Raw genomic sequence first — 13,708 nt, 5'->3', positions numbered from 1 at the left:
TGTATCCTTCCCTTCAAGGCTCAGGGGTCCAAGATTATCTTCTGTGTCTGTGTTAATTGGTTTCCCTTTTCTTTGTTGAAGAGCGTCTGTGCAGTCCTTGTGCCTAGTCCGCCATCTTGCCGGAACTCGTCATTTGATTTCTTGAGTGCTATTTCCATGAGCTCTGAATGTATTATCACTGATGAGAACTATGCCCTACCTCTAAAATTATTTTATTGATAAACTCTTTTTGCTCTGCAATAGCTTTTAAAATATTTTCTTTATTCTTGCAGCTTCACATCAATGAACCTGGGCAAAAACAATTTCCTTTTTTTTATCCTTAACAATTTAAGCATGCTTTTAGTATGAGAAATTACTAGGGTCTTTAATTCTGATAAAAAAGAACTAACCTCTCTTTTAATACTTCCTGTCTGCCATTCCTTCTTTTCTGCGATTCTTATTGAACATAAAAACAAAAACCAAACCAAAGTCACTGCTATCGAGTTGATTCCAACTCATAGAGGCCACCATTGGGTTTCCAAAGCTGTAAATTTTTACAGAAGCAGACTGCCTGATCTTTCTTCTGAGGAGCCGCTGGTGGGTTCAAACCACTGATCTTTTGGTTAGCAGCCAAATGCCTTAACCACTTGCAATTTCTATTCTATTCTCTGGGTTACTTAACTAATCTTTGTATTTTCAATTAAAAACAAAACAAAACTCTATGTGCTTGTCTTGGGTAAATTCCTCATACGATCTTCAGTACAAACAAATTTATTTTGGAAAACGTATAGCAGAACGCTCCTTAGAAGTGAGACTAGCTAGATTTCGTGTCTCATACTTTGGTCATGTGATCAGAGGGACCAGTCCTTGGAGAAGGACATCACAATGGGTAAAGGAGAGAGTCATTGAAAGAAGGGAAGAGCCTCAATAAAATGGATTTACATGGTGGCTATATCGATGGGCTCAAGCATGGCAATGATTGTGAGGATGGCACAGACTGGGTGGTGTTACGTTCTGTTGTATATAGAGTCACAATTAGTCAAAACTGACTTGACAGCACCTAAAAATAACAACCACAGAAATCTTCCAACTTACTAATTCTGTATTTGACTATATCATCCTCTCTATTATAAATATTGATTTTTTAATTTCACTATTTGACATTTTCATCTCCAAGATTTCTAATCTGTTCTTTTTCATAGCTAGTTTTTAGTCTAGGTCCTGTTTTTATTTCTTAAGTTTTTATTATTTTTTTTATGAATGCTATACTTTTTTTTTTAAATCTATTTGTAGATCTTACCTTAAAGTCATTTTTATATTGCTGGATAATTTCTGCCTTGGAGTAAATTCTACTTTTTTGAGTCTTCATTGGAACGACATTATTTTCCTTTGAAATGTTTGCTTACAAGCTTCATTGTGTGAGTGAATGTTTTTTCCTTATCTGTGCTCATGTCTACATGTCTGGCAGTTTTCTGGTTATAATCACTTGAACCTCAAATTTCTCCAGTTCAGAACCAGGTCTTATCCTAACAGCTTTTTTGCTCTCATATCATGTGAATATTGCAGATCCAGTCCAAACCTGCTTGTATTTTGCCATAGTTTTCATCAGTTAATCTGTACCTGTCCTTTCCTTCCACCCTAGCTCCACACAGTGCTTATAAGTTTTTGCAGTCTCTTTTCACAAAAAAAAGGAGTTCCTGCCTCAGCACCTAGTAAACTCTAATTTCCTTGCCATGTGTAAGGTCTTTTTTTTTTTTTTTTTAATTTCCCTACATGAAATAAATGTGTGGCTGCCACTGCTATGTGTGGTATGGAGCTCATTAGGCATGATCTTATCCTTGTATTTCTACTCTATTTCTGGTTCTCAGATATAGCAATGATAGTAAGGATGCTGCAGAAATAGGCAGTTTCATTTAATGACACCTGGCAACAGCAACAGCAACAGCAACAGCAACAACAATTTCAGGTTCAGAGAGATGTTTATACTTTCTAAGCATGGCTAAATCCTTTTATGTACCTGTTCTGTGCCAGGCATAGTCCTAGGCACTGAGGAGGTTGTTGTTGCTGTTAGGTGCCATCGAGTCGCCTCCGACTCATAGCGATCCCATGCACAGCAGAACTAAAAACCGCCCAATCCTGTGCCAGCTCCAAGATCCCTGCTATACTTGAGCCCATTGTCGCAGCCACTGTGTCAATCCATCTTGTTGAAGGCCTTCACCTCTTTCGTCGACCCTCCACCTTACCAAGCATGACATCCTTCTCTAGGGAATGGTCCCCTCTGACAACATGACTAAAGTAGGTGAGACGAAGTCTGGCCATCCTTGCTTCCAAGGAGCATTTCAGCTGCACTTCTTCCAGGACAGATCTGTTAGTTCTTTTGGCAGTCCATGATACCTTCAGCATTCTTCGCCAGCAAGACAACTCAAAAGCATCAACTCTTCTTTGGTCTTCCTTATTCATTGTCCAGCTCTCACATGCATACGAGGTGATTGGAAATACAATGGCCTGTGTTAGGCACACATTAGTGCTCAAGGAGACATCCTTGCTCCTCAGCACTTGAAAGAGTTCCTTCACAGCTGACCTACCCAGTGCTACACGTTGTCTAATGTCCTGACTGCTGCTTCCATTGGCCTCGACTATAGAACCAAGCAACGTGTATTCTTTGACAACCTCAATCTTTTCTCCATTTATCCTGATGTTGCTTATTGGTCCACTGAGGAGGTAGTTGTGAACAAAACTATATTCTTTGAATTATATATATATATAGTTTTTTATTATCACCATGTATTTGGAGTTGTGGTTGAATAGGAGTATAAGACTACATAGTAAGACACTCTGCTATCTTGACCAGAGAATAGTGCTCTTTCTAATCAATGTATTTCATTATCTGATGCCACATGAAACAGTATTTCCCAAACTTGCCTGATCATAAGTGTCACCTAGGATGTTTAAGAAAAATATAGGATAGAAGGCCCACCACAAACTTAGTGAATCAGAATTTTCAGGGAAAAGGCCTGGGAATGTGGAAGTGTTTAATAATGCTCTAAGGTAGGCCTTATTATGGAGAAAATTAGAGAAATATTATTATAACATATGTAGTTATATAAAACAGAAAGTCAGCAAATCTAGACAGGAAAAAGAAACTAGACTATAATTTTGCTAAAACTAGTATTTTCTTTCAACCTGAAAGGATGGTGAAAATGGAAACTAAAATATTGAGGAAAAATTTTGGAAATCACTTATCTTCAAGTTTTCCTTTCTTATTTGAAAACATATATTATAAATTATATTCCAATGTTTAGTAATTTGAAAATTATTCTCCTAACTGATTCTTCTCATAAATAACATTAGCAAGATACCTATGCAAAAAGAAAGATTTCCTCATTATCTAAGTTAGAAAGATTACTTATTTCCCTCATATAAAATTTATAAGCAAAAATGTATTGAGTGTTTATTACACACTAAAGACAAATTATCTGCTCTCACGAACCTTAATATCATGCTAAAGATAATGTACCTTTTTTTAAAATAATGAAATTGCAAAAATGTTTTATATTTAGTATACATCTTCTATTTATATGCTATTTCAAGATTACTTTAATGTTACAACAATATTATAAATATAATATAGCAACCTTCTATGGATAAAAGCTACAAATTCTAGTGACTAAAGGAGGCATATATGCTTATAAAATTATTTTAAATCCATGATATATATTCCTTTAAGTAACACTTTACAACTTAGATCTGAATATTTTTAATATATACCAATTTACTAGGATCATTTTAATTCTTAAATTTGACAACTGTACATAACATTTAATTTGAAGGTATTTTTAAAATACTAGTTTATAATCTTGAATAGTGAGTGAAATAATTTATTGCCTTATTCCCCACATCTACAGGAAATAATACCACCAAAAGAGAAAATAGTACATTTGACATAAACTTACATGATAAAATATTATGTTCTCACCTATAGAGTCAGGCAACTGTTGCAACATATTGGATGACAGTAAGAGGTCTTCAAGGGCTTCACATCCAGAAATTTCCATGTCAACAGTTTCTATTCTGTTTTTTGACATATCCAGGTATACCAGCATCTTTAACTTCCCTATAGACTTGGTGACATTGTATAAACTCAGGGTTAGTTGAGAAACTTTCACAACGTATTTTAAAATTGTTAAAAAGGCAACATTTAGAGCTAATTTAAAAAGCAACCACAAGAAAAACAAGTATTGTCCAGGATGTAGAGAAAATGGAACACTCATAGCTGCTGGTAAGAAAGTAAAATGGTGGAGCCACTTTTCAAAACAGCTTGGCAATTCCTCAAAATGTTAAACATAGAGTTGCTATATGACCTAGAACTTACAAGGTATATACCCAAGAAAATGAAAACACAAGTTCACACAAAAAGCTTACATGAATATTTATAGCAGCATTATTCATGATGCCCAAAAACCTAAATGTCATCAACTGATGAATGGATTAAAAAAAGTCGAATATCCATACAACTGGATATTATTTGGTAATGAAAAGGAATGAAATATTAATACACGATACAATATGGTTGAACTTTGAAAACACTATGCTACGTGAAAGAAGCCAGTCAGAAAGGACCACATATTGTATGAATCCAGTTATATGATTGTCTAGAGTAGGGAAATGTATATAGGCAGAAAGGAGACTAGTGTTGGCAGGGGCTGGAGGGAAGAGAACACAGTGAGTGACTGCTAATGGGTTGAGAGGTCTCTTTTAGGAGTGATGGAAATATTTTAAAACCAGATGGTGGAGATGATCACACAACTATGTGAATATACTAAAACCACGGAATTTCATTGTGTGTGAATTATATCTCAATAAAGCTGTTAAAAGTAAACATAATAACCATCTTAAAGCTTGTATGAATAAAAACAATAAATAAATAACCAAAGTTGCCACTGAAATAATGCATGTTGACATGTTGATCCTTCCAATTTCAAATGTCTAAGAAAGGTTTTACATTACGATTTGGACTTCTACCTATAAAGCTGATTCAACGTTCTGTTCACTCAACAGTCCTTTGCTGGAGAATAGTTACTAATAAGACAAAGTTTTTATCCTTAAGGATCTCACAGTAGTGAAGGAAACTATCATGTAAACAAAAATTACAAAACTCTGTGATATGGGCAATAAAAGAAGATGGCAGGGAATGCTTTAGAAGCACAGGGAAAAGATCACAAATTACCAGGAAGACATTGCCTAAAGGAAAGAAGAACCTGTATCTGGAAGAGAGATTGTTGTTAGCTGCTGTCTGACTCATAGTGACCTGACCTACAACAGAATATAACACTGCCTGTGCAGTGTTTGGAAGAGAGAATAGCACATATATTCACAGAAAAATGTGCAAATGCCTGGCACATTTAAGGAAGAGTGGGAATTTACAAATGCTGGGATATAATGATGAAGTTGGGATTATAGAAAGAAGGCAGCTATTAAAAGTTCTTTTAATTACATGTAATCTGAAGAGATGTGAATTTTGTGTTTCAGGCAACAAAAGCCATTAAGGGTTTTGAAGATGAAGAATGACATGATTAGATTTGTGCTTTCAAAAAATAACTTTAGGGAACTGTGAACAGCAGATTTGTAACAGGGCAAATTGGAGGCAGAGAGATCAGTTAGTAGGTGCTTGGAGTGGTTTAGCTGAGAGATGAGAGGAATCTGATTAAGGCAGTAGAAATGAGGATGAAGAGGGGTTGGAGTCAAGAGATACTTAAAAAAGGAATAAGTGGAGTAGTAACTGATTACTGTGGCCAGGGAATGAATCAAGTCATACATTGGACAAGGAGTGAACAGTTAACATTTAGATGGGACATGGATTAGAGGAGGTGGGCAGAATGAAAGTCCTCATTTTCCTTTTTTTTTTTTGAGGACATGCCATGCATATAACTGTCTGTAGATATCTAGGGTTCAGTGATTCATCTATTTGGTCTACTTATGAACACTTTACTGTATTATCTGTATTTATTTGACACACTGTATAAAAATATTAAGTGAATAATAAATACAAATTTATTTGTTTATTTATTATACACACAGAAATGCTTGGCACTACGCTGAGCACTTTATAGATATTATTTAATACTTTATATTCTCACTACTCAAAATGTGTTTTGCAGATCAGCAGCATTGGTGCCATCTGGGAGCTTGTAATAAATGTGGGCTCTCAGATCCACCTACTGGATCAGAATTTGCATTTCAACAAATATTAAAACATAGGAATTAAGTAATGTCATACATTGGAAAATAGAAGCAAATACAAGTGTATGAGAGAGTGCTCTTAGGATAAGCACCTGTGGAAAGGAAGGGCTGACAGGGAAGCTAGCAGGGTGAGGCAGAGGAAGAAGTTGGGCTGTGATGAAGTCCTCCGCTGACCCTTCAAGGAGCACTGAAGCTGGGATTGCCTGCAGTTGTCCTGAGTAGGAGTGAAGGGGTTGGCCTTTATACCTTTGCATAGACAGGTTATTGGATTCAGGTTGCCCAGATAAAAAAGGTCTAATCATGAATAAGGAAGCTGCCTTAAGCTAAGCCAATTACTGAAGAGGGTGGACAATAGTGAGCAGCATTCCCAGAAGGTGAATTAAGTAAATTCTTCATTCTTAAAGGAGGATGCATTAGAATATCTACCTCAAGTAACAGCTCACGGTTACCCAACTAATAGGAGAGGGTGAAAGTCAACTTATTTTTTATCAGATTACAAAGCCTACTTGATCATATTGCCAGTTCCTGTACTGCAACCCCTTGATAAATACAGTGAGTATCTCTAGCCCTGCTCTTTCAGCTCCCTGTGTCGGTGGTGGGTGTGGGCACAGTCTTGACATAGCTGACTAGTTCCCCAGCTAGGAAAAGAATTCATTGGATGAATAAGGCTAGAATGCTGAGTCTCCCCTACATTTTGAAATATGTCACTTGGAAAAATAGTGTCACTTTACATATGGTTTTCCGCCCAAATTTCCACCCAAAAGAACTAATGTGTTATCTTACTCTTCTCTTCTGGTGAACAATGAAATAATGAGGGGTGTGTGTGTGTGTGTGTGTGGCATGTGTGTGTGTGTATTTCTTTTCTTTTCCCTCTATTATGAGAAAATTTCTTTTATCCTTGAAGTGTCCTTCGTTACTTTCTCCAGGATAACTCACTATTTTGGCTTGTGGTTTCTTTTGGAAGTGAAATGATGGTTCTTTATATTGGAGATGTTTTAAGCCTTCACTTTCTAAAATGTTATAAAGTCAATAGTAGCCTGGAGTGATAAAGGCCTTAGAGGCACAATGCCTCAGAGTATGTGAGCGCATCAAATGCAACATCCCTCTAGGTACAAAGAAGCCCCTATAGGTGAGTAGTGGAAAGCAATTAAAAGAGTGGAAGCAGTAACAAGATAAAGAAACTACTGGTGTTTGTTTAAAAACAAATATGGATTCAATATACAGTTTAATAATATTTTGGTTGATTTACCTTAGAGTGAAGATATTGTTTGTAGTTTTGTCACAAGATAGAACATTATGGAAGTTTAATTATTTGACCATTATCTAGTTGCTTCTCTGATTTATGAAAAACAGAGGGAAAAATAATAGTACAGGTTTCCAAAATAAAAATACTATTTGAACCCATTATGATGCATAAACTAAGAAAATGTGAACTTGCTTTTTACTGGGTCTTATGACACTACATTATTAGATCTAAATTGTTCTGTGACACTCATAGACGTGGGCTACAGACATCATTCAACATTATCCTTCCAAATTCCTGTGTTTCTAGGTAACTGCATAACAACTATATGCCAGCATTGATGTTCAGAAAACCATGGCTATTTATGGCAGTGAGACATGGGGTGTTCCCTTGTGGTACATATTGAAATAGGTAATTAAAGTGTACAACTAAAGTAAGAAATCTAAGTAAGAAATACTGTGTAAAGCTAGCAGTAGATGTGAAAAATCTACTTTCAAAACAGACAAATTAGGAAGCATTATCTGTTTTACAGAAGATTTCATCACTCCTTTTCTATTCAATGTCTTATTAAAGGAATTAGATGTTTGAGTTGATTTGCAAGTTTAGATTTAGGGAACATAACTGTTGTGAAAGTAAGATGAATCCAGTTCTCATTAGTGCTATTAGAAGGCTCTATTGGTTCTACAGAGAGAGTATTTTGGAACATCATAATGAACAACAGCCTCTGGAGATAGTATGAATTACAGTGCCACCATTTACTGATTATGTGACTCACTCTTTCTGTGTTCCTGCACCTCACCTATAAAATGGGTTAGTAATAGAACCTACTTCATAGTGTTGTTAAGAGGATTGAGTAAGTCAATATCTTTTAAGCATTAAGGTAGTCCCTGGAACATGGTAAATGCTGGGTAGGTGTTCTGAATACAAAAATATATTGAAAAAGCAGGTATAAGCTTTTCCACCACATTCTGATATGTTTAAGTCTTAGTGTATGAATAATAAATACATGGCCCTAATGTAAACCTTCCTCAAGCTCTACACAGGGAATCAATATCCCAGGATTTATACACACCTTGAATATGGAACAAATCAGGCTGTACTATATGCACTGGAGTTCAGAACTGTCTCTCCTGCTATATGTGATGTTAACACAAGGTCATTATATGTATTACCTGACACCTAGCATAGTTCCTGATTCATAGAGGTGTATTGGTAAGTGGTTTTTGAATAATTCAATAAATAGATGTATATGCTTTTCTGTTTTATGTCTGTGATGACAGTACAAATGAATCTTTTGATAAGAAAAGAAAGTATTTCTCTCCTAATCTTTCTCCATATTTTCTCTTTTATATGTCTCATGCTTGTTTAAAGAGAGGATAAGCTTCTTGCTCTTGATGCTTTGCAATTATAAAGAAATTTTTAATATCAATTCAAAAGAAGAATAAAATTGGCTTTAGGAGCACGCATCCATATTGTCTATTTTGGCAGAAGAATTATTACATATCCAGCGGCTCTAGCTTTTCAGCCCAATACAAGGGATTGAAATTGACCATCACAATCTGGAACTTTGTGGTGTATGTGTGTGCATATGCACATGTTTATTTAAAGGCATGTATTGTGGGCAGTGAGAAGCAGTGTTTTATAGGAAGTTGTTCTTTCACTGGATGGAAAAGCCAGAGTAGTTATACTCAAAGAGTTGACTAGTAAACCTATTCCTCAGGAGTTATTACTGGATTTCCTTTTAGTTTAGGAAAGAACTTGACTCTGGTTTAACTTTCTGTTTTTAATGCTTTATGAATTGTGCCATTTTAAAAAATTCAACTAGGTTCTACTGCAAAGTACTTGAACTGAAAGAATTTTACTTTGTGGAAGAATTCTAATAATCTGAATAGAAATCATTACCTTGTTATCCAAAAGAATAAGGTTGATTTTGCCAAACTAAGACTTGACATTTATATAGCATTTCTTTTTTCAATATGGCATTATGAATGCTTCAGCTTTTTTAAAACAGTAAGTATGAAAAAAGATGACAAGAGAATAAAAAAAAATCTCAGACAGTTCTACATACCTGCACATTCACAAAATATACTTAAAATACTCAAAAACAAATTAGTGTTCACTTGGAGACTGAACACTCCTAACAAGTACCATTTTACTTTTAACTTCAAAAGCTGAGATTTAAGATTAATTATTACTAATTACAATCAATAATTCACAAAATATTTAACATAAATATTAAACAATGTGCATAATAAAAACTTACATACCCCAGGTAGCACTTGCAATGCATTGTTATCCATCCACAACTCCCTTAAATTTTGTATTTGATCCAGAACTTCAGGCTAAGAGAAAGGTAGAGAGAAAGGAGAGAGAGAGAGAGAAAGAGAGAGAAAGACAGAAAGAGAGAGAGAGAAATGTGTTTTCTTATTGTAATAATAAGATAGAATATTTTTTTCTTAAGTTTTTATTTGGGAATCTAGTGTTAATTTTCTAAGAACTCCAACTTTACAGACTACTACAAAATCAGTAGTCCCTGAGGTAGCCAACCCAGAATTTTTCTGAGATGAATCTGAACAATAATAATCAAAATTAAAATATACTACCCAACTATACTTTCCCTTAATACATTATAATTTATTATACTCTTATTACTTGAAAAGTGTTTGTCTTCTTCACTACAGTTTTGAAAGTTATGAAAGGCAGAACAATATTTGTTTTGTAATCACTATGTCCCCATCAGTATGGGTTGGGTCCGACTCGATGGCACATAACAACAACAACATATCACCATACTCCTGTCACTTACCATGGTATTTGGTACATAGTAGGTTCTTATTAGGTGTATTTGTCAGCATCTACAGCACACATGTACACATACACACTCAGAGGTATTGTAGCACTATTACGTGAAAATAGCATGAATGAGGTTCATTCATTCTTTATCCTTTCATTTCCCAACAATTATTTGTTGAATAGTAGGGATTCCAATATGTGAAAGGCACAATGCAGAATTCATGGTAACACCAGACCCAGTTCCTACCTTGAAGGAGCTGATGATCCAGCTGGGGAGACAAATGCTTACAAGTAATTAAAATATAAAGCAGCAAATGAAAGAAAAGGATAATAGATAAAGAAAAGGATAATAAAGAAAAGGATAAAGAAGTTCTGAATAGGAAGAGCAAGAATATGATCAAGGTGTATGACATAGTAGATGGCAAGTAACTTTCATTCCTTGAATGTAGTTCTCTATTCTGTCTCTTGGACAGCAGAATATATAGAGAGGACAGATGTTGCAGTGTAGTAAATCACATAGTGTGGCTTTTCTAGCCATAAGTCTTTGTAAACTTTGTGGTGGAATTTGTCATGAGCAACTGAGTTGATCCTGATTGTTAGTTATCCACTTAGGGTATTTCTGTTAAGAGTGGCATGAAGCAACCTTCTGGGAAGTCCACTCTCTCTCAGGTGTGTAGAATTCTGATGTTGGGATTGGTTAGTTTGGCCACTCTGCCAGGCTCAAAAGGAGCCCTCCTGGATGCAGAAGGAATATCTCACTGCCAGCTGAGAGATGTGAGAGACACACATTGTTGAGAGAGACCTTGAGAGACATGCACTGCTGGGAGAGAGACTGAGAGAGACTGTTGGCTGAGAGATGGTGGGCTGCGAGAGACTGAGTGCATTCCTGAACTTGAATTGTAGCCTGTTGCTTGCCTAATAACTCTCATAATCTGTGAGTTCTGTGTGGCCACTACAGCGAATTATCAAATCTAGCAGAGAGGTGGTGGGTGCTGCGGGAGGACTGGTTGGTATCAGGGTTGGTGAAAGGGCTGGAGGGAGGCGGCATGTCTGGCCTCACAAGGGATAAGCCTTGGGCAACTGATGGTGATTCTGTCTTCCTCTTGTGGGGTTATAGGAGATCAGAAGATGCAGCCTCCCTACCCCTGTGGCAGATGTTTTCATAGTGCCCAGAATCATTACCTTCCTGTGATAAGCTTTCTTTAATTTCTCTCCAGAAATTATCCTCTTCCCCACTCTTAAACCTTATAATTCTCTCTGCTATTATGTGCTGCTATAACAGAAATAGCACAAGTGGATGGGATGGGTTTAACAAAAATAAATTTATTCTCTCACAGTTTAGGAGGCTGGACATCTGAATTTGGGGCATCAGCTACAGGGTAAGGCTTTCTTCCTCTGTTAGCTCTGAGGGAAGGTCCTTGTGATCACTCTGCCCCTGAGTCTAGGAGTTTCTCAGTGCAGGGACTCCAGGTCCAAAGGATGTACTACTGTCTCTGCTCTTCTTTCTCTCATTTTATCTCTTGTAAAATAAAAAGTGATGTAGGTTACACACAAGGGAAATTCCCTTTACACTGAATCAAGGGTGTGACCGGAGTAAAGATGTTGCATCCCAACCTAATCCTTTTACAACTGATTGGCTGATAATATCAGATCACCTCATGGAGAATGATTATAACATTACTCACTCACTGCCATTGAGTCATTTTCCAACTCATAGCGACCCCTCCTTAGGTTTCTGAGACAGTATGTCTATGGAAATAGATTGCCCAATCTTCCTTCTGAGGAGTGGCTGAGTGGGTTTGAACTGCTGGCCTCTGGTTAGCAGTCAAATGCCTTAGGCACTACGCCATGACATAATTGCCAAATTACATCCGTATATAAATGCTAATGAGATATATGGCCCAGCCATGTTGACACACATTTTTGGAGGACACAATTCATTCCACTCGATGAGAGCTACCTTGAGGTTAATATTTTCCTAACACTGCAGGGAAGTGACTAATGCCTAAAGTTGTTGTTGTTGTTGTTGTTATGTGCCGTCGAGTCGGCCCCGACTCATAGCGACCCCTCCTTGGGTTTCCGAGGCAGTATCACTACGGAAGTAGGATGCCCAACCTTCCTTCCGAGGAGTGGCTGGTGGGTTTGAACCGCCAGCCTTCTGGTTAGCAGTCAAGTGCTTTTAGCCACTATGCTACCAGAGCTCCTAATGCCTAAAGTAATGAATGGATTTTATTTACCTAGCAACAGGGCTTAGCTCAGGGATTGGAACAAGACCTGTTCAGAACCAATAAAAAGTAATGAACCTTTGACTGGGATTTCTAGGAAAAAGACTCTAGCTCTTTCCTACTGTTGTGTGTGTTGAGTTGATTCCAATTCACAGCAATCCTATAGGAGAGAAAAGGTCCATTCTAGTTTAGAAATTGGTAGTTTTCATTCTTGTGTGAAGAAAAGGGTTGAACCTGTCCAAGGAAGATTTCCCAAAGAAAATGGACTTAAAAGATGGATTTTGGTGACATCTTATTAGCCTTGAATTTAGACATATTTGAAGCAGATTTTCTGACTCTGAAGGAAATATTACTGAAACAACTAAATACAACCATAGCTCAATAAAATCTTGGACCTAATTAAAAAAAACCAGTGTATTTTATGTAATTTTATTGATAAGAATGAAAATGTAGCAATCTTTCCATTAGAATACTGGTAACTGTGGGTTACTGAGTGGTATAAATACATTGTTGATATTAAGAGGGCTTCAGAAACTTCCCGAAGCACTTTGGAGATAGTCTCTGGTATCTTTAATCTCTTATTGCAATGGAAAGTGGTGGATTCCTGGGAGATGTTTCATTTCTGACAAGGATCAAAATCTAAATTTAGGGAAATGACATTCTGCTGTGGAATCAGAAGAATGTGTGAGGAAGTGTGGGGAATGTTTTTTGGGAAGGAATACATTCTCACTTTCAATTAGATCATAGGAACAGTCAGTGAACTACTTTGTGTGTTAGGCTATGAAGGATGGAAAACATAAATCAAATGTAGGAACCACATTCTTGAATGCATGGGTTTTGAGGTGGAGAGCTGGTTAGCAGTAGTCAGGCCAACTGGAAAACATAGGTCATGTAGTAGGAGTTTTTCATAAGCCTAGGTATTGTGTAGACTTTACCAAGAAGAGACAAAGAGACAAATTTTCACACTGGGTAAGACTCAAGAAATCTTTACATATGTTAGCAATAAGAGAGAGATTAATGTATGATGTTGTAGCAATATACCTTATTGAGGATAGACAAGACTGTGCTGGAGGAACAGATTAATCCTGAAATTTCAAAAGCTTAACACAACAAACATTTGGTTTCCACTCCTACTACATGTCCAAAATGGAACTCTGTCCCATGATCATGTAATACTGCCATCTCAAGACTTCTAGCATATTGTTGTGCAGTTGTGCCTTATTAAAAA

General features: G+C 36.5%; 1 protein-coding gene across 1 annotated transcript in view; it reads right to left on the bottom strand.

Annotated features, from left to right (window-relative positions):
* LRRC7 (leucine rich repeat containing 7) overlaps positions 1-13,708 on the bottom strand; it is a 601,965-nt gene that overhangs the window by 166,189 nt on the left and 422,068 nt on the right. The window contains 2 exon segments of the mRNA XM_007948315.2: positions 3,956-4,100; positions 9,730-9,804. Of these exon segments, the coding sequence (XP_007946506.2) occupies positions 3,956-4,100; positions 9,730-9,804 (220 nt within the window).

The sequence above is a fragment of the Orycteropus afer genome, unplaced genomic scaffold (genome assembly GCF_000298275.1).
Source record: "Orycteropus afer afer isolate SDZICR_OR568_19922 unplaced genomic scaffold, OryAfe1.0 scaffold00213, whole genome shotgun sequence".
NCBI lineage: Eukaryota > Metazoa > Chordata > Mammalia > Tubulidentata > Orycteropodidae > Orycteropus > Orycteropus afer.
The sequence above is the reverse complement of the archived record's forward strand: the minus strand, read 5'-3'. Positions and strand labels throughout refer to the sequence as shown.